General features: G+C 44.4%; 1 protein-coding gene across 1 annotated transcript in view; it reads right to left on the reverse strand.

The window, feature by feature from the left end:
• Window positions 1–22333, reverse strand: part of GYS2 (glycogen synthase 2) — a 498387-nt gene that overhangs the window by 68802 nt on the left and 407252 nt on the right. Inside the window, exon 13 of the mRNA XM_069228538.1 lies at window positions 9398–9493. Coding sequence (XP_069084639.1) covers window positions 9398–9493 — 96 coding nt within the window. The remainder of the gene's footprint in view (window positions 1–9397; window positions 9494–22333) is intronic.

A 22333-nucleotide genomic window follows, 5' to 3' on the forward strand; every position in this document is an offset into this window, starting at 1 on the left:
TTATGTGACCGTGAGGTAGGGTGCAGTATTAGTGTTGTTGGTCACCCCCAAACTCTTTGCCTTCCTCCTCTTCTTTTTCTGACCTCATTTTTGCTGGTTTTATGACTCTGGACACTCTACCACTGCTAACCAGTGCTAAAGGGCACGTGCTCTCTCCCTAAAAACATGGTAACATTGGTTCATACCCAATTGGCATATTTGATTTACTTATAAGTCCCTAGTAAAGTTCACTACATGTGCCCGGGAGCAGTAAATTGAATGCTACTAGTGGGCCTGCAGCACTGGTTGTGCCACCCGCATAAGTAGCCCCTTAACAATGTCTCAAGCCTGCCATTGTAAGGCCTGTGTGTGCAATTTCACTGCCACTTCGACTTGGCAATTAAAAGTACTTGTTAAGCCTTAAACGTCCCTTTTTTTAAATATATGTCATCCCTAAGGGGGCCCTAGGTAACCCATAGGGCAGGGTGCTATGTAGGTAAAAGGTACATGTGTGTTTTATCTGTCCTGGTAATGGAAAACTCCTAAATTCATTTTCCACTGCTGGGAGGCCTGCTCCTTTCATAGGATAGCATTATGGCTACCCCCATATACTGTTTGAGTGTTAGAAGGGGTAACCAGGTCATAATTACTATGGCCAGAATAGTAATAGAAAATCCTGCTTATTGGTAAGGTTGGATTTTATATCACTATTTTAGAAATGCCACTTTTAGAAAGTGAGCATTTCTCTGCACTTAAAATCCATCTGTGCCTTACAGCCTGTCTCCCATCAATGTCTGGGCTAGGCCAGTTGACAGCTTCCTTGTGCATTTCACCCAGACAACCACAAACACAGGATACTCATTCACACCTGCACTCATCTGCATACTGAAAAGGTCTTCCTGGGCTGGAAGGGCTGAGGGCCTGACACTTACATTTTGAAGGCTAGAAGCCTTCCGTCACACAATGGACTGCCAAACCCCCTATTGGGACCCTGGCAGACAGACCTGTACTTAAAGGAGAACTTGTGCACTTCAAAACCATTCTTTGAAGTCTCTCGCACTTCAAAGGCATTTTTGGGTATATAAACTGGGTCTCCGACCCCACCAACTCAGACACATCTGGACCTGAACCAGCAACCTGTCAGGAGGAACTGCCTGGCTGCCCAAAGGACTCATCTGGACTGCTTTGCGGAGAAGGACTGCTGCCCTGCCATTGCCCTGCTGCCCTCTGACTTTGCTGAGAAGTGCTCTCCAAGGGGTTGGATTGAACTTGCCTCCTGTTTTCTGAAGTCTCAGGGCCAAAAAGACTTTATCTCTTCAAGGAACTACTTGTGCCCTGAAAATTGACACACAGCTTGCCGGAAACAACACACAGCCTGCCTTGCGATGAGAAAATCGCTGCATGGGCGAGCTGCAACGACGCAGCCCGACTTCCCAAGTGAAAATTGGATGCAGCGCCTGCCTTGCGACTGGAAATTCGACGCACAGCCCTACTGGATCGACACACAGCCGAACCGGAATGACGCAGCCCGACTTTCCGAGTGAAGAAAATTCGGTGCATCGCCATACTGGATCAACGCAACGCCTGTGACTTCATCCCACACGCCCAGGTTTTCCAAAACAACATCCCTGGGTGTCAATAAGATGCCCCCATCCCAGTGAGGAGACAAGACTGTAAGCTGGAAATCGATGCAAGCCCCTTGCAGCATGGAAAGAAATGAAGCATTGTCTGTGCTGTGCCAGAAATTCTGACGCACACCCTATTTTTCCACACATATCCTCTTCTGCGGTCTCCCTGTGCGTGTTATTTTTGATGCAAACCAGGTACTTCGTTTAAACAAGAAGACAACTGTTGATTTCTAATATTTAAGCCTCTTTTTAATCTTGCAAAAGTAATATCTCAACTTGTGCTTATTGAATCTTTATCGTTTTGACCTTAATTTAACCAAATAAATATCTTATATTTTTCTAAACCTGTGTGGTGTATTTTTGTGGTGTCCTCACTGTGTTACTGTATGACTTATTGCACAAATACTTTACACACTGCCTTCTAAGTTAAGCCAAACTGCTCAGTGCAAAGCTACCAGAGGGTGGGCACAGAATAAATTGGATTGTCTGTGACTTACCCTGACTAGGATTGGGGTCCCTGTTTGGACAAAAGGTGAATACCTCTGCCAAGTAGAGACCCCATTTCTAACACTGGTGATCAGCGGTGAGGATAGGACTTGTGTTTGTGCAGTGACATACAATAGCTACGTGTACACTACCTACCAACAGTTAAAGGTTAATTTGATTTTTTCTCTTTTTGCAATTTATTTTTTCCTGCTTGACATTTTAATCAAATCCTAAACAACATGTCTCCGGCAGGGGCTCAAGGAGGAGCTGGAGAGTTTGACCTAGCTATGCTGGAGACATACACAGTCAGCCAGCTGAAAGGGTTCTACAAGGGGATCGGAGTACGTACCTGGGGTTCCTCCAGGAAGGAGGAGTACCAAAAAGCGCTGAGAACCTGGGCAGAAGCCTGTTCACAAGAGGATGCTGAGGTGGAGGGGCCAGAGGATGGCTCCCCACAGGATTTGCCAATAGCAGTGGGGGGTGATACCCCTGGATTTGTGCCCCTTTTACACCATGGAGCAGTGTCTCAAGTCACAGCCTTACAGCAGAGGAAAGGAGGGAGGAGAGAGAGTTTCAACTGAAATTGGCCGGATTACACATGGAGGCAGAGGAGACGAAAGCTGAGGGAGAAGCCAAACAGGCTGAGGCTGAGAGGGCCTTGGATGAAAAGAAACTACTTCTGGCTCATGAACTGAGTCTGAAAGAGCTGGAGCTCAAGTCTAGGCAGTCTGAGTCCAGCAGTAATGGTGGCAGCATACATACAGGACCTGCTGGAGACAAAAAGGTTTGTACACCCACAAATGTGGTGCCAAGTTATGTGGTGGGAGATGACATTGATAAGTGGTTTGCAACACATGAAGTTGCACTAAGGGCTCATGGTGTTCCTGAAGAGCAATGGGGGGTGGGCTTGTGGAAACATGTGCCAATACTTGAGAGGGACACACTTCTCACACTATTGTTTGGGGATCTGAACAAGTATATCTCTATGAAAGCCATTTTGATAGCTAAGTTTGAGCTGACCCCTGAAAAGTATCGCCAGAAATTCAGGGACAGTACCAAGCTCTCCAAACAAACTTGGGTAGACCTTTGTGATTCTTCTAGTAAGGCACTGAATGGATGGGTGCGGACAGTAAAGTGAATGATTATGTGGGGATATATAATTTGATCCTGAGAGAGCATATGCTTAGTATTTGCACCAGCACCTGATTGACAGTAAGCTGACTGATCCCAGGTAGCTTGCTGAGGAGGTGGACCTCTGGGCTAGCACCAGAGTGTCCAAAAAGGTACCTGGGAGTGACCCCAAGAAGGGTGGTTTTGGTTCCCCCAACAGAGCGAGGGGTAGGTTAAAGATGACCCAGACAAGTCCCAGAGTAAGGGGGAAAGGAAGGGGTCCCATACCTCATCTGAGAAACAGGGGGGTGGTTCTGCTGGGAAGTGGCCTGGGGCACCCCATTTCCACCCCGCTGCTTTGTGTGCTCCCATCTGGGACACAAACAGGGGGACTCTGTCTGTCCAAAGAAACCTTCCACTAGTGGGGCCTCCTCAGGGGTGGCCAATGTGGCCTTAAGGGAAAGTAGTCCCCAGGGGGAGGACATAGACCATGCCCTAATCTACTTCAGTTGGGAGACAGACTCAGAGGATAAACTGGTTATCCCTGGGGGTGGGAGTCATCACTACCACCAGGTGGGAGTGAATGGGGTCCCAGTCACTGCTCTGAGGGACACTGGGGCTAGTCATACCATGATGGTGGAGAGACTAGTTTCCCCAGAGCAGTACACCGGCCAGGGACTGCAGCCCATGGGGAGGATTTCTTCCATCCTATGGCCCTGGTATCCCTGGAGTGGGGAGGGGAGGTGACACAGAGAAGGGTTATAGTTAGTCCTCAGATGCCCATTGACTGCATTCTGGGGAATGAGTTACCCCTGGTGGCAGGAGAACTGAGAGGAGTGACCCCTAAGGGCACCCTGACAGTTCAGTTGTCTGGCAGTACCTCTCCCTAGGGGAGGGTACGGCAGCCCAGATGCAGGAGCAAGGGAAGGGAGGACTCACCCCTGTCCCCTGTTCAGCCTCAGGGTACAGACCCTGGGTTGATTGACCAGTGTCAGGATACCACCCCTGAACTGGAGGGAGGTAGAGTGGAGGTAGGGTGTAAAACCCTTGGGGCTACTGCCCCCCAACTCTAAGATACCTCAGAGGTCAGGGAAACCTCAGGAGCCCATAGGGAACTCCCTGCCAGCCCCACGGCTGGAGGAGAAGCTTACCCGATGGCCCCACTCAGGGCCTCCACCTAGCAGTGGAGAGCCTGGGGTCTGGCTCTTGACACTGACAGCTGTCAGTGGCCTCTGTTGGTTACTGTCTTTATGGACAGAGTTTTACCTGGGTTGGGGACAGAAGTCTGATCCAAGGAGTGGAACGGGGCACATCAGTTTGTTGGCCATGGTAGTACTGTCTGCCTACTGAGGTGCATCTGTTGAGCACAGGTACATGTGTGTTTTATCTGTCCTGGTAGTGGAAAACTCCTAAATTCATTTTCCACTGCTGTAAGGCCTGCTCCTTTCATAGGATAGCATTAGGACTACTATCATATACTGTTTGAGTGGTAGATTCTGATCGGAAAGAGGTAACCAGGTCATATTTAGTATGGCCAGAATGGTAATAGAAAACCCTGCTTATTGGTTAGTTTGGATTTTATATTACTATTTTAGAAATGCAACTTTTAGAAAGAGAACATTTCTCGGCACTTAAAATCCATCTGTGCCTTAGAGCCTGTCTCCAATCAACATCTAGGCTAGGCTGGTCGACAGTTTCCTTGTGCATTTCACCCAGAAAACCACAAACACAGGATACTAAGTCACACCTGCACTCATCTGCATACTGAAAAAGTCTTTATGGGCTAGAAGGGTCTGACACATTTCAAAGGCTAGTGGCCTGCCCTCACATAACGAACTGCCAAACCCCCTACCGGGACGCTGGCAGACAGACCTGTACTGAAAGGGGAACTTGTACACTTCAAAACCACTCTTTGATGTCTCTCCCACTTCAAAGGCATTTTGGGGTATATAAACTGGGTCTCTGACCCAACCAGCTCAGACACTTATGAACCAGAACTGCCTGGCTGCCTAAAGGACTCATCTGGACTGCTTTGCTGAGAAGGACTGCTGCCCTGCTGTTGCCCTGCTGCTCTCTGACTTTGCTGAGAAGTGTTCTCCAAGGGCTTGGATTGAGCTTGCCTCCTGTTTTCTTAAGTCTCAGGGCCAAAAAGACTTAGGGGGTGATTCCAACTCATGCGGCCAAATTTCCGCGGTCCCCATTCCAACATTCCCGCTGGGCCAGCGGGCACTAACCAAGTTAGCGCCCGCCGGCCCAGCGGGAATGAGGCCGCAACACAGGAGCCGGCTCCGAATGGAGCCGGCGGTGTTGCGGCGGTGCGACGGGTGCAGTTGCACCCGTCGTGCTTTTCACTGTCTGCTAGGCAGACAGTGAAAAGCTGGCCGGGGCCCTGTTAGGGGGCCCCTGCACTGCCCATGCCACTGGCATGGGCAGTGCAGGGGCCCCTAGGGGCCCCAGGACACCCCTTACCGCCAGCCTCTTCCTGGCGGTGAAAACCGCCAGAAACAGGCTGGCGGTACGGGGGTCAGATTCTCCCAGCCAGGGCAAAAACGGCGGAATACCGCCGGCCCCTGCAGGGCGACCGCGGCTTTACCGCCGCGGTCAGAATGCCATTTGAAGCACCGCCAGCCTGTTGGCGGTGCTTCCGTCATTCGTGACCCTGGCGGTCCAAGACCGCCAGGGTCCGAATGACCCCCTTAATCTCTTCAGAGAACTCCTAGTGTGTCGAAAATCGACACACAGCTTGCTGGAAATAAAGCACAGCCTGCTTTGCGATGAGAAAATCGCCGCACAGCCGAACCGCAAGGATGTAGCCCGACTCCCCGAGTGAAGATTTGGCGCAGAGCCTGCCTTGTGACTAGAAATTTAATGCACTGCCCTACTGGATCTACACACATCTAATCCGGAACGATGCAGCCCGACTTCCCGAGTGAAGAATCGATGCAGCGCCTGCTGTGCGACAGAAAATTCGCCGCACCACCATGCCAGATCAATGCAATGCCTATGACTTCGTCCCGCACGCCCAGAATTTCCATGCAACGTTCCTAGCGATCAAAAAGATCCAAGGCTGCACGCCGGAAACCAACGCAAAGCCCCTTGCAGCGTGGAAAGAAATTACGGATCTACTTTGCCGGAAATTGCTACGCACACTTTACTTTTCCACACATCTCCTCCTCTACGGTCTCCGTGCGTGTTATTTTTTATGCAAACCAGGTACTTCATGTAAACAAGAAGACAACTGTTGATTTCTAAGATTTAAGATTCTTTTTAATCTTACAAAAGTAATATCTCAACTTGTGCTTATTGAATATTTATAGTTTTGACCTTAGTTTAACCAGATACATTTCTTATATTTTTCTAAACCTGTATGGTGTATTTTTGTTGTGTTCTCACTGTGTTACTGTATGATTTATTGCACAAATACTTTACACGTTGCCTTCTAAGTTAAACCTGACTGTTCAGTGCCAAGCCATCAGTGGGTGGACACAGGTTAATTTGGCTTGTGTGTGACTTACCCTGACTAGGATTGTGATCCCTTTTTCGACATAGGTGAATACCTCTGCCAACTAGAGACCCCATTTCTAACAAGTGTACACCTTAAAACAATTATTAGCTTTAGAGGGCAATAATTCAAGCCAGAGAATGTCATCATATCTGTTGCCGCATTTTTCTATCCAAAGCAGCATGCATGTCACCCGAATGGTATATGCAGCACTACTAATACTATTTTACATGAAAGATATTAAAATTTCTGTAATGGAACCACTGCCCTGGGAGCAGAGAGATTAGCACGTCAACCAATAGTAACTATAAGAATTGTGAGATCATGTTTTATAAAGTGTGGCTCCATTCTTGTAACCTGTGCTAGAATATAATGCAAAAATGTCTTTGATGCAAGAAACTATAACTAAATTCACAGGAAGATATGAGAATGAAACTTATGATGAGATGATTGATATTGTGGAGAAGAACAAAATAATCCTAAAGAAGTTAAATAATGGAACCAGATATCCTAGAGGGTGCTGCTTCAACATCAAATCAACTCTTTAAATAAGAGATAAGTATCCTGGCTAAAAACATGCTAAGACTACAACTGACCCCTGATACATAGATGAAGTGACATAACAGGGAAGCTTTGCTCCCTTCACAAGGGGTGATCATTGCACAATGAACATCTTTGGGCAGTCTCATGTTTAGAAGGGGTTACACAGACCACTCAAACTCAGAACGTGTAGCGGATCTGCACACCTCTGCACACCCAACAAGCATTTAAGGGAATCTCCCTTGCCATTTCTCAGTTCTCAACAGATTGTCAGGATAGGCACATGCACAAACTGTCAGTACAGCTAGGGCCACACTGAAAGAATGCACCAACAATGTGCCAGCCTTTTGTTACAGTGACCTCATGCTGCAGGAGGTTGACTTGCAGTTTGAGATATCACGCTTCAGTTGGGGTTTTAAGCTCCCTTCTAAATTACTGGGGCACACAGCAGCCCAGCATCACAAGATGCGGAGAATCAAGTCACTCCGTGACAAAGCTCAGTATGCGCTTGGTTTCAACGTAACATGTAAATATTTTGTGCGCTAGTTCCTGAGAGCTAGTATTTTTTAATGAAGTATGGTGAAAGCCCACAGAATGTTGGTGGGAGGGGGTGATGGTGTTCTCGGTCCCTGAGTGGTTGGAGAACTCCTTAACGATGCTGAATAGCTCTTTGCTATGGTTGGAGCTTAATGGTTTGATGCGGTTGGCTAAGATTGTCTTTCTAGTTTCTTTTAGGAGTCGTGATACTGGTTGAGTAAGGACTTGTAGGTGGCCTGGTCGGTGGGCACTTCGGAGGTGCACCATTTCCTATCCAATTGCTTGCACTTGGTCTGAAAATTCTCCACATTGTGTTCCATACAAATACTTCTTATCAACCAACCACTTATACCAGTGGGTCCCACTGCATTATGCTGGATTCTTCTCCAAATTTCAAATCATCTTGCGAGAAAATATTCAAATCTTGTCTCTTCAAACTCCTTCACACAATGTATCATTCCTCATTCTTTTCTTTATCTATTACCATGCGTAAACAATTTTCTCTGCATGACGTTTGCATCACATACTGCTGTGGCACTAGGAATTATGCCGCTCCTGGGTGGCATGTGCTTATGTTACCACTTGATATTCTGCACAGGGAAGCACAAACTAACAATCACACACGGTGTTTTAAAAATTACAAACTGAGTTTGCAATTGTGCGAACTTGCACTTTTCATTATTCCAACTTTGTGTGGTGAAAAATCCCATGTTCACTGGATTGTGATTTAACTCACCAAACATGCGATTATATTTATTCTTCCTAATTATTGTGTTAACAAAAAATCACAGCATCTTTTCCCTTGATTTTCCATTGTAAAATATAAATTCATATACAGCTGGTAACCTGTACGAGCATCATTTCTTTTAGGATGAGTTGACAGCAGGATTTTGGAACATTGGATTCAGCTGAAATCTATAACATGTGAATTATTTCTTTTTGTGGTAGTACCCACAAATTTTGAGTATACCTTGTGTACTGGTTATGTTGGAACCTTCTCCCTCTACAGTCGCCTTCCCCACCATATAGTTCCCACGTTTTCTTCAAACGCATTCAACTTCCTTGTACTGAATGGCTATAGTTTGTGCTTCTTGATTTATGTGATTCTGCGGCAATGGCGTTTTCTACACAATTATGAATTAACCACAACTCCCACATATTCCACCACTGGCTGTATAATTTGCAGATTGAAAAAAAAACATTTTGTTTCTACTCAAACGGAGCAAAAGTTCCTAAACAAAGCAATACAAATAGTTTAGGATCAGACCATCTGCAAAGGTTAGTCACATTTCAGTTGCTGATAGCTGTATTTGAGTCTTAAACCAATACCAATAAGGGGAAATCGTTGGCCAGACAGTTTTAAAATAGCGAAACAATACTGCCACAGAATTTGCCGCATTAAGCTGCACTACTGCCCTTTTTAGACGTATAATTTAGTCAATTTTGCAACATTGTTTTGAGCCCTATTGCCACATTATAATAGTGGCCATGTCTATGGGTCATCTGGGGAGTAACTTCATTAAAGTAATCTACTAAAAATGGTTTGATTTACTGAGCCACCAACTCAGTTGAAAAACATCAATTTCAAGAAGCGCGAGTGGTGCAAAATTCTTACCATACGAGGCAGGATCAGCTACATGTTCCTGCATGAAACACCCAAAGCCAGAGAGGTTGGTTGTCACACTGGGTATCCCCATCACTGTGCACTCGGCTGTTGAGCAGAAGATAGAAATATTGTTTATTGAGTGTTCCATTTTATCATATTCATGTATACATTTTTATAAAGCAAGAACACACACCCGAAGGTACGTCGGCGCTGATAAAAAAACATATCATCTGAAAATGCAGAAATAAGCCAGATCCTATCAACTAAACTTGATCAGCATCCTAAATCTCAGTAATGACTTCTCAGTTTTATTTTGGGACTGAAGAAAGTTCCACAGTTTTGCAGCAACTACAGAGAACCATTTGCCTCCCAGTGTTAATTTACGAAGTGTAGGTACATTTACCAGTAACACCTATTTTGATCTCAGACTGAGTTTCAGAGAGTAAAAAGAGAAACACCCTGTTAGAGGGGTATGTTTTGCCTAGTAGAGGGCTTTATGAACTACGCACAGTGCTTTGAAAATGATTGCTGCTAATCTGTTAGCTCTATGAAGTTTAGCTAGTGCTCCTAAAATGGAACTGAATTTGAGATGTTTATAATTTGGCTGCTGCATCTTGAATCACATGCCATTTTATACTGGATTTGGTTGTAAATCCTAATTACATTAAGTTACAATAGTTAAATCTAGAAGAAATAAATGCATTAACAATTTGAACCCCTTGTTGAACTGAAAACATACAAATGACTATTTTCCAAAGCCTCAGTTGGTAAAAACACATTTTAGTGAATACATCTATCTGCCCGGTCAACGCATCAATTTGATACCTTGTTTTTTTTTTTTTTTTACACAATGCAGTGCACTGCATTCTCTTTCCGCAAATGGCAAATTTGGAGCTATGGTGTCAGACACTTATCAATAAAACGTTCTAATCTTGGTGAAAATGCTGAGATTTCATTAAAACTATAAGCGTCCCCAACTGGTGTGCCTTTGTACATGAATCCAGCATGTTTGGAGTAGAAGAGCTGTACGATCATTCGTAATCTAGCAACCTAGGAACTTCCAGAAAGAAAATGTGACAACAGTGAGTTTGCAAAGATTATCAGATATCTAACAAAATTACATTTTGTTGATTGGGTACCCTGCATCCCTGTCAAGCCTAGGCAGCGCACATGCGCTGTCTTCTCGAGATGCTGTATTCAGTCTGTGGGCTTTGAACACACCCCGTGCTTTCTATTGGTTGTGTTGAATGCCTTTCAAAATTCCTTAGTTTTCAGTGGTTAATCATGGCCATCTGTCCCTCCTCTGGCTACTGGACCTGTTACAGGTGTTATTTTGCTTCTTGCCATTTAAATTATTTACAGCACACTTTTTTTGTTTAGATTGCCACGGCACGTGTGTTTAGAATGTTGTGTTTGCTGACTTTCTGAAGCAGATCCCTCCCACACCCTGTTGCGGCTCACTTTAATCACTTAAAAAAATGCAGTGTGTGTACAATATGAGGCTTTTAACAAAAGGTTATTATTCTACCAGTTTTGGCCGTACTATTTTACGCTGTGTGCACACGTGGGTGTCGAAGGGCTCTGAAACTGTATCTTAATCTTAATAACAGTACTTTGTGCGAGACTGACCTTGTGAAACATGTGCCTCCTGCAGTCAGGCTTAGATTATTGTTTTTTTTGCCATCTCTTTCACCTGCTCGTAATTTAACTTGGTACTTTCTCAGTGTCCTCTACAATGTCTTATTGTATTTGAGTGAGATCAGCACTACATACACAGTGATTGGCTGCTGACTGAATTACATCCCGCCAGGAAGAGCAGGGTAGGTTTGCATGGAGAGGTCTGAGGAGACAGCACGACTCCAAGGTAGGCACGCCTCTCAGCATCATGCTCTAGAAGCTTTTCCTATGTATGTACATATTATGAATTATTTTGTTATTGCTGCACGGCTGACTGAACTGTGAAGCGCATGCTGCTGCAGCATTCATTGATTTTCACAAAGCTCGCCTCCCGGTGTAATAGCGTTACCAGACAGCCGACATAAAGCAGAGTGAGGCGCTAGGAAACTAAGTGGTTTAATAGCATGTTGTGTTGCTTTTCCCTGGGGCCATTTTAGAGTTTATTTAGCATTTAATCCAGTGAGTCTCGAGAGAGCACCTTGGCAGCGCGACATACGTTACATGTAATTCATTCCTACATAATTGGTTTCGGTCAGAAATGATGCAGTTAGCTCATTTTGGCACACACCTTCGGCCAAGTTTTAACAGTCTCACCTCATTAGAGGCCCAGCGTGGAAGTCAGGACTTTGTGACACTCCTTGCGCTTCAAGTGGAGGTGAAAGTACAACCTGCAAGTTATCTTTAGACTGATCAGGCACAGGACTAGCCTGGGTGCATGTTTTTTCTAGACTTTTGAGAAATTATTTTGGATGAGGTAATTCCATTCAGATTCGTCCCTCCTGTTCTCTGATTAAAAGATACTACTGGAACAAAGTGGGACATTAGAAAATAAGGCAGTGCTCGTGATTTTTTCCTAGCATTTGATATCCAGCCTTCCTTTTCGTTTCCCTATTTAACCTTACCCCTCTTGTGTTTTTTTCCCTTTGCGAAAAGCTGAGGTTAGTCACAGAAGCAGAGGCCCGATTAACCTTCACGCTGTCTGCTGCTCGAACAGTAGCTGTCTTCATGCTGCTTTCTTCTGATAGTGCAGCTAAAAATCCCCCTCGAACTAATTGCATTTGACTAAAAAAAGATACTAACTGGGACTATGGTAAAAACATAAACTGAGTTTCAGGAACTGCCTCAAGACCCCAATTTGATTTACCGAATCAACTGTAATTAAAGTTATTTTGTACTTCCCCTTTTGCCACTGAAAGTCAACCAGCCTATCATCTCTTCATCTCAGTATCCTTACATTCTTTCTTTCCCTCTTATCCCTTCATGTAACCCAAGAAACAAAAAGCGCAAAAAGAAGAAATATTCTGTAGTTGTGCATTTGTCAACACCTACTCATTAGCAAAATTGATTCAGCATTGCTGGGCATTAAAATGCTAAAACCTCACGGTGGCCCCAGTTATGTAAATATTGCACAAGTGACTGTCATTAACAGTACTACTGGCTTGGCCATTTCTGCAGTATTTATTGGTGAATTTTATAATCTGGGCTGGTATTCATAATACCAACTCCTCTCTCTCTTTCCTCCTTTCTTTATACAAATGCAAAAGCAGTACACACTTAATTTTCTTCAGTTTTTGGAAGAGTGAAGATTCATGGATTTTGCGCTCATCTTGTTCTTTAAGAATGTGCACAAATGTGTCTATACTTATAGGTGTTGCATTGAAGGAATCATATAGAACTCCAGCCTAGCAGCAGTCTTGTAACTGATGCTGGTGTCTTTTCATTACTAAGGCTTTATTACCACAATGGGATTGTCCAGGTGGTTGGATGGGTGACTCAAAAAGGTACCCAATGCTATCTGACCTATCTGAGTGCCCAATTACGGCAACTTTTTTTGGATGGATCATTTACACTGGACATTTGCTATTCCAAAACTCTTTCAACAACAGCAGTCTCAGTTTGGTACTTTCACTGATCCAGGAAGGAAGGGAAGTTGGGTTGGTTTTGCTCTTGCACTGTGACTTAGCTGACCATAGTAGATGTTATCAGTGGGAATTTAACTCACTGAGCCTTTTCCCTAGCTTTGATCATTTTAAGTGCCCTTAATTATCATTTTGTGATGCTCTCTCAGTTCAACCAGGAAAGTCAATCTATCTCGCACTTTCAACTTTCTCATCTCTCCCCCACACACCACTGCCACTCTCGTCTCTCCCTCACGCTTCCACTACTCATTTATCTTGCACTCCCACTCCCTCCTCACATTCCTCCCACACACTCTCTGTCTCCTCTATGTACTGCCTGCTCACACATGCTTCCATCCTGTACTTCCTCGTGCTGTGTACTCGTCCACTTCTTGCACCCTTCTCTAAGTGCCCCTCCCAATCATCTCAATGCTGCTCTCACTTATACTCGGACGCTGGAAGGTGTGCACATCCCATTTCTTTCCTTGCTCACTCTGCCACCTCCATGCCTTTTTTTCGGTCCGGTACCCATCCTCAGTGCCCTGCCGTCAGATGGTGAGTGGTCATTGCCTCTCTGAACACCTGACTTACTTTGAGGTTAGTAAGGTTTCTTTGGGAAGAGCAACCAGTCCCTCTCTCGTACTCTGTCATCCTTCTCTCTCGCTGTCTCACGCACTCTTCCCACCTCTATGATGAGGTTAACTTCAGGCCTTCAAGCAGTTTCTTTCCCATGCCTTTTTAGGGTTTCTGTCCCTCAATCCCATGCTTTCCTCCCCTTGCCCCTCCCCTTCTTGGGGTGTCTTCTGTGTACACAGGAGCTCCCTCTTTATGCATCCGTCCCCTGCTCTCCCCTTCTTTCTCTCTTTCTCACATACTCTTTCTGCTCCTCTGGAGTTCATTCACCACTTGGTGCACAAACTACCTATCCCTCTCTGTCTTCCTGTCCATCTATTCTGTGCAGCTCTTACCCATATCTATCCACCATGCCACATAATTCCACTACCCAAATCCACGCCACAAACACAGTTTCACCCCACACAATTCCACAACTAACAATTCCAAATCAAAGAGCTGCATGCAAAATGCATGGCACAAATTAGAAAGTTATGTTTTTTTTCTCCCAGTCTTTCATTATTCTTATGCTGCTAAAAATGTTTGCTTGCGTAGAAATACATTCTTAATAATAAAGTCAATGCTAACCACTGTTTTATGTTCTGAATCCTGAGTTTGTGTTTCTCCAGACTAAGCAATCTTAAAAAAATGCCTACTAGTGTGAATGGCATGCAAATCCTACACATTGTAGATCCTTGTAAGTTCCTGCTCCCATCCGATGGGAGCTGACTTACCCTACCCTGGTGTGAGAGGTGCTATAAAACAAATTAATTACATGTGTCAGAGAGGCTATGGAGAGATGAGGCCCTAATGGTTTTACTTCCTTTCCCCACCAAATATTTATTTATGTGAAAAAGCTTGCTCAGATTCTACGTACCTACAACATAAAAACAGAAATCACTGAGGATTCAGCTTTCCTAAATAAAATCAAACACTGAAAAGTTAGTCGCTGAGATGCAGCGCCAACTTTCCCATTATTTATTTATTTTTTATTTTTTCAATGTAAAATAACTATGGGCCAGATGTAGCAAAGTATTTGCACGTCGCAAACGGCGAAAATCGCCGTTTGCGAGGTGCAAATGCCTCTTTGCTATGCAGAAATGCATATTGCGAGTCGGTACCGACTCGCAATATGCATTTCCGACTCGCAAATAGGAAGGGGTGTTCCCTTCCTATTTGCGACTCGCAGTGGGATGCAATACCATTTGCGACCGCGTACGCGGTCGCAAATGGCATCGCAGTTACTATCCACTTCAAGTGGATGGTAACCCACTCGCAAATTGGAAGGGGTCCCCATGGGACCCCTTCCAGTTTGTGACTGGACCCAAAAATATTTTTTCAAGGCAGGGAGTGGTCCAAGGGACCACTCCCTGCCCTGAAAAAATACCGAAACTAAAGGTTTCGTTTTTTTTTTAAGTGCAGCTCGTTTTCCTGTAAGGAAAACGGGCTACACCTAAAAAAAAAAAACTGCTTTATTTAAAAGCAGGTCACGAACATGAAGGTCTGCTGACGTCAGCAGGCCTCCATGTTAGCGAGTGCCTATACTCGCTATGGGGCCGCAATTTGCGACCCACCTCATGAATATTCATGAGGTGGGTCATTGCGACCCCATAGCGAGTTGCAGTCGGTGTCTGAGACACCGTACTGCATACGAATTTGCGAGTTGCAAATTGCGAGTTGCATGGACTCGCACTTTGCAACTCGCAAATTCGTCAGTTGCTACATCTGGCCCCAGATCTTTAATAATTTGAGCATTGGTTTGTGGAGTACTTGTTTGTGTCTTTTTTGTGAAGTACTGTTTTCATCCTTGAAATTTAAGTTGTACAAATTGCTTAGGGGTCCACGGCTTCCAGTAGTGATTCAGTGAGGGTCTCCAGGAGTCAAAAGGTTGGGAACCACTTTACTAAGGCATTACCATAGTAACCAAGGCCATCATGGTAAAGATTTATGTTGCCATAGCAGGCCTGTATACTCTGCATCCATCTCTACAGGAAGTGATGACACTGCATTTCTGAGCATCCATCACCATCCATCTCTACAGATGCAATTCCTAAGCTTCCCTCTCTACAGGAAGTGACAACACTGTATTTCCCAGCAAAAAATGGAGCAAAATATTTAATTTAAAAAATTATAATAACCACAAAAACACAATGTTTACATCACATAATTAAATGCTCGAAATTCATAAACGTTATTTGAATAATCACAAATTATTATTCAAATAAATCAACTAACCCGAGGGGGTTTTCCCAGTCAGTATTTTAAGTATAAGTAAAAGTTCTTTGTTGAAACATAGACATGTTCGTAACGTAACATTTATGTCTATTTTTGCTCATGTTCAGTCAATGTTTGCATATCTCGAGTGAATTATTTTAATTCTGTTTTTTATAATTTTAATTAGTTTAGCTTTTTGGTACAGCACTTCATTGAATATGTCAGTGTTATTTCTGAAATTACGTACCTTGTATTTCATAACTACGTTTCTGAACCATTTGAGTTATGTTGTTTTATTTTGTTCCACTTAGCCCGCAAGAGTGAACTCTGAACTAGCTAGGAAAAATCAAAGGCCAATTAATTTGATATAAAAAATAATTGAGTATTTAATTGTGTGATGTAAATATTTTTTGTGGTTATTATTTTTGACAATATTAATATGTATAATGAAGTTTGGGCACATTTAACTGCACAAACGTTTCATAGTTGGAATGGGACTGCCGATTGAGTACAGCCTATCTCCCATGTTTATAAAACAATGACCATTTGTTTCTATGGAGTGGTGGGGCACATCAGTTTAACTAAGTAGCTCATACCGAAAAGCATTTAAAAAGGATAATATTTAATATCATGAACCCAAAATGATCTTGAGATATTCAGCCCACTGGGGCTGTATTATTAATCGTCCTGTCTACCTCGTTTGACTCTGAGTACATAAATTAGTATTTTGATCACTATATACAATTTGTTTATTTAAGTTGAAGGAATTAATAAGACATTTGGGATGTTATTGGCATTGCCATTTGTGTTAAATGCTGATTAAATGCTGATTTTTGTAATGCCATTCTGTACATTTGAAATGTGGCAGTGGATTTATGGGCTGCATATTTTTTTATGTTTCTGATACAATGACTATGGGCCTCATTCCTACCCTGGCGGTCCTGGACCGCCAGGGCCGGGGTCGGCGGGAGCACCGCCAACAGGCTGGCGGTGCTCCTAAGGGCATTCTGACCGCGGCGGTTTGGCCGCTGTCAGACACGGAAAACCGGCGGTCTCCCGCCGGTTTTCCGCTGCCCTGAGGAATCCCCCATGGCGGCGCAGCTTGCTGCGCCGCCATGGGGGATTCCGACCCCCTCACCACCATCCTGTTCCTGGCGGTTTTGACCGCCAGGAACAGGATGGCGGTGAGGGGTGTCGTGGGGGGCCCCACTGAGAATTTCGATGTCTGCATAGCAGACACTGAAATTCGCGACGGGTGCTACTGCACCCGTCGCACACTTCCCACTCTGCCGGCTCCATTCGGAGCCGGCTTCCTCGTGGGAAGGGGTTTCCCGCTGGGCTGGCGGGCGGCCTTCTGGCGGTCGCCCGCCAGCCCAGCGGGAAACACAGAATAACCGCGGCGGTCTTCTGACCGCGCAGCGGTATTCTGGTGGCTCCCGCCGGCACCGCGGTTACCGCGGCCGGCGGGAGTCGGAATGACCCCCTACATGTTTGTACAGGGTGGTGGGGCGCAACAATTTGACAAAGGTACCTGTGCTGAAACGTGTTACTTCTTTAACTGTGTGGAATAAATTTGTGCACAAAAGCCCCTTTTATTAAAGATTTGTAATGCCGGCACTGCACTGGCAACCGGCAGTGGTGTTAAGGGTTGATGTGACCAGTATTCTGCAGCATATCGCTAATCCAATGGGACAAAAATCACAGTGCGCTCTTCTGTTGGTGCACACATAGGAGATTGACCACTCCTCACAATTTTGAAAACAAGAATTATGCTGCACTCCTGGAAGCTCCAAGTTATCCACTTTTAATGGCATAGTAGCCCCCACATCACATAAAGCACCAACGTGTTTCGACCTTCCGTCTTAACCCCTTAGCTGCTGGACCTCCCCACCCCCAGTGCTGAGCTCTTTTTTGGCTATTTGGGGTAGTTTGCACTTAGACCTTCATAACTTTTAGCCAACATAAGCTATCCATGCCAAATTTGCGTCCTTTTTTTCCAATATCCTAGGGATTCTAAAGGTACCCAAAGTTTGTGGGTTCCCAAGGAGGAGACCAAGAACTTAGCCAAAATACAGCAAACATTTCATTTGTTTTTTAAAAATGGGAAAAAAGGGCTGCCGAAGGCTTGTGGTTTTTTCCATGAAAATGGTATCAACAAAGGGTTTGTGGTGCTAACCTTCCCAGCTTTCATGAACAGCAGACTTGAATCAGAAAACCACATTTTTCAACACAATTTTGGCATTTTACTTGGACATATCCCATTTTTACTATTTTTTGTGCTTTCAGCCTCCTTCCAGTTAGTGACAGGAATGGGTCTGAAACCAATGCTGGATCCCAGAAACCTAAACATTTATGAAAAGTAGACAAAATACTGAATTCAGCAAGGGGTCATTGGTGTAGAACCTACAAAGTTTTCCTAGAGAAAATAACAGCTGAAATAAAAAGATCTTGGAATTGAGATAAAAAAAGATACATTTTTCTCCATGTTTTACTCTGTAACTTTTTCCTGCAATGTCAGATTCTTTAAAGCAATATACTGTTACATCTGCTGGACTCTTCTGGTTGTGGGGATATATAGGGCTTCTAGATTCATCAAGATCCCTAGGTACCCAGAGCCAATAAATGAGCTGCACCTTGCAATGGGTTTTCGTTCTATCCCAGTTATACAGCAATTTATTTGGTGAAATATAAAGAGTGAAAAATAGGTATTGAAAACCTTTGTATTTCCAAAATGGGCACAAGATAAAGTGTTGAGAAGCAGTGGGTATTTTCACATCTCTGAATTCTGTGGTGCCCATATTAGCATGTGAATTACAGGGCATTTCTCAAATAGACGTCTTTTTTACACACAGGCTTACATTTGGAGGGAAAAAATGTAGAGAAAGACAAGGTGCAATAAAACTTGTTTTGCTAGTCTGTGTTACCCCAAGTATCCCGATACAAATGGTACCTCACTTGCATGGGTAGGCCTAATGCCCGCGACAAGAACGCAACAAGGACACATAACATTTTTACATTGAAAACTGATTTGTTTTTTGGAAAGTGCCTAGCTGTGGATTTTGACCTCTAGCTCAGCCGGCACCTAAGGAAACCAACTAAACCTGTGCATTTTTTAAAACTAGACACCGAGGGTAATCCAAGATGGGGTGACTTGTGGATTTTGGCCTCTAGTTCAGCCGGCACCTAAGGAAACCTACCAACCTGTGCATTTTTTTAAACTAGACATGTAGTGGAATCCAAGATGGGGTGACTTGTGGGGCTCTCACCAGGGTCTGTTACCCAGAATCCTTTGCAAACCTCAATATTTGGCCCCAAAAAAACACTTATTCCTCACATTTAGGTGCCAGAAAGTTCTGGAATCTGAGAGGAGCCCCAAATTTCCTTCCTCCCAGCGTTTCCCCAAGTCTCCCAATAAAAATAGTACCTCACTTGTGTGGGTAGGCCTAGTGCCCGTGACAGGAAATGCTCCAAAACACAACATGGACACATCACATTTTCCCAAAGAAAATAGAGCTATTTTTTGCAAAGTACCTAGCTGTGGATTTTGGCCTCTAGCTCAGCCGTCACCTAAGGAAACCTACCAAACCTGTGCATTTTTTAAAACTAGACATGTAGGGGAATCCAAGATGGGGTGACCTGTGGAGCTCTCACCAGGTTCTGTTACCCAAAATCCTTTGCAAACCTCAATATTTGGCAAAAACAACCACTTATTCCTCACATTTCGGTGCCAGAAAGTTCTGGAGTTCTGGAATCTAAGAGGAGCCACAAATTTCCTTCCACCCAGTGTTTCCCCAAGTCTCCCAATAAAAAAGGTACCTCACTTGTGTGGGTAGGCCTAGTGCCCGTGACAGGAAATGCTCCAAAACACAACATGGACACATCACATTTTCCCAAAGAAAATAGAGCTGTTTTTTTGCAAAGTGCCTAGCTGTGGATTTTGGCCTCTAGCTCAGCCGGCACCTAAGGAAACCTACCAAACCTTTGCATTTTTTAAAACTTGACATCTAGGGGAATCCAAGATGTGGTGACTTGTGGGGCTCTTACCAGGTTTTGTTACCCAGAATCCTTTGCAAACCTCAAAATGTGGCCAACAAAACACTTTTTCCTCACATTTCAGTGACAGAAAGTTTTGGAATCTGAGAGGAGCCACAAATTTCCTTCCACCCAGTGTTTCCCCAAGTCTCCCAATAAAAAAGGTACCTCACTTGTGTGGGTAGGCCTAGTGCCCGTGACAGGAAATGCCCCAAAACACAACGTGGACACATCACATTTTCCCAAAGAAAACAGAGCTATTTTTTGCAAAGAGCCTAGCTGTGGATTTTGCCCTCTAGCTCAGCTGGCACCTAGGGAAACCTATCAAATGTGTGCATTTTTTAAAACTAGACACCTAGGGGAATCCAAGATCGGGTGACTTGTGGGGCTCTTACCAGGTTCTGTTACCCTGAATCCTTTGCATACCTCAATATTTGGCCAAAACAAAACACTTTTTCCTCACATTTCGGTGATAGAAAGTTCTGGAATCTGAGAGGAGCCACAAATTTCCACCCACCCAGCATTTCCCCAGGTCTCCCAATAAAAATGGTATCTCACTTGTGTGGTAGGCCTAGTGCCCGCGACAGGAATAGATCACACAACGGTCAATGTTAGTTCTTACATGAGGGCAACTGTTGACCCTGGGGTGATCCATTCCTGATGCAGGCACTAGGTACAGGCATTCAAGTGGGGTAGTGTTTTCATCAGGACAGGTGGGGGAAACACTGGATGGTAGGAATTGTGTGGATCCCAGCATATTCCTGGAGTTTGTGTGACAGAAATGCAAGAAAAAAAAGTTTTTATTCAACATTTCAGCTTTGCAGGCTATTCTGGGCAAGAAAACTTTAGGTAATCCACACAAGTCACACCTCTGTGGACTTCCCCGGATATCTAGTTTCCAGAAATGTCTGTGTTTAGTATGTTGCCCTATATGACCGCCGAGCCCAGGACCAAAAACACAGGTGCCTGCCTTACAAAACCAGTTTGTTTCGTGATATATAATTTTGATGTCTCCACAATACGATTTGGGCGGTGGAATTTGGGGCTGAACTAAATTGGGAAGCTCCCAAGAGAGCACTCTCGCTCGGTGCTTGCCGCCACATGCACCTGCTCTCTGGATTGGGCTAACCCGCTATTGTCCCGTTGCACAGACGGTGCTTGCGAAGGGACAGCAGGATTGTCCTCATCACCTCCCTCATAATTACTGGAAGAGGAGTTATTGAATTGGACTCCTCCGACTGAAAAATCACTCCCAGAACTGTGCCATTGTCCTATCCCTCAGATGCTGTCTCGGTATCAACTGTTTCAGTCTCTGATCCTACGTCAGAGCTGTCCTCTATAACCTGAGTGAGGGCTTGAGCAGCAGTCATCCAACGAGATGCCATCTCTGCAACTGGCTAAGCTGTTGCTCTAAAACACTAGTCTATGTAGACAGTCACAAAATTGCTGGTGTGTGTGTGATACGTGCAGCAGTAGAGGTCACCTTAACTTTGTTTCTTCCCTCAATCAGCACTTTCTTTCAAGACACTCAAAAAACACCTTGGCACAATACCAATCGTCACAGTCTTTAGCACCTCTAGCGCCCAGTCCAACAATCATTATTGGAACTCCCACTCCCATGACCTCCTCCTCGTATTCCCTCACTACTTCCTAGCAAAAGTGCCCTTCCTCTCTCCATAGCCCCCCTCGCACATACATTTAATTTGTATTATAGAGCAGGTAATGGCTGACTTTACTAATTTACTCAGCTATTTACATAAAATACAGATTTGCTCTTTGCAGTAGGCATATACACCTTCTGTGCTACTTCATGGCATCAAAACTGCCACTAGACAAAAGTCTGATCCTTTTGTAGCAGAAACATAATCACAAGACTTACTTGACTTTTTTATTGCTGCCTAAAAGCTACAGTTGAAACGCATCAGTTGAAGTATGTGCATTACTTTGAAGATGCAAGCTGCAACTGCAAGACAACTGGTGGCGAATATATATATTTTGATGACTTTTGTATGTGGGTCCGGTTTTCCTGGGGGCCGATCGCAGCCCCCAGGGAAACCACACATGCATTGACAAAAGTGATATATATATATATATATAGATCTATCTCTATCTATATAGATATATATATCTATCTATGTAGATAGATCTATCTATATCTACATCTATCTATATGTATCTATATATATATATATATATATATTAGTAGTTGTATGGTTCCCTTGGGGGTCATAGTGGCCCCCAGGGAAACCATACAACTACAAAAAAAATGATTGCCCCCACAGGGGGTCGCCCTGCTCACAGGCTACCCCGTCAATTTATTTTATTTTTTTAATTAGCCCCCCCAGGGGACACCAACCTTTTTATAAAAAAATAATAGGGGACCCATTTGCCGAGGGGGCCGACCCCCCCCCCCCCCCAAGTCAAGTCCCTGGGTTTCCTGGCAGCTGTGCTGCGACCGAGGGTCAGGAAACTGGTTCAGGAAGGCCTCGTTTGAAAGGGGAGAGTCCTGAAT

The sequence above is a fragment of the Pleurodeles waltl genome, chromosome 4_1, assembly GCF_031143425.1.
Source record: "Pleurodeles waltl isolate 20211129_DDA chromosome 4_1, aPleWal1.hap1.20221129, whole genome shotgun sequence".
Lineage (NCBI taxonomy): Eukaryota > Metazoa > Chordata > Amphibia > Caudata > Salamandridae > Pleurodeles > Pleurodeles waltl.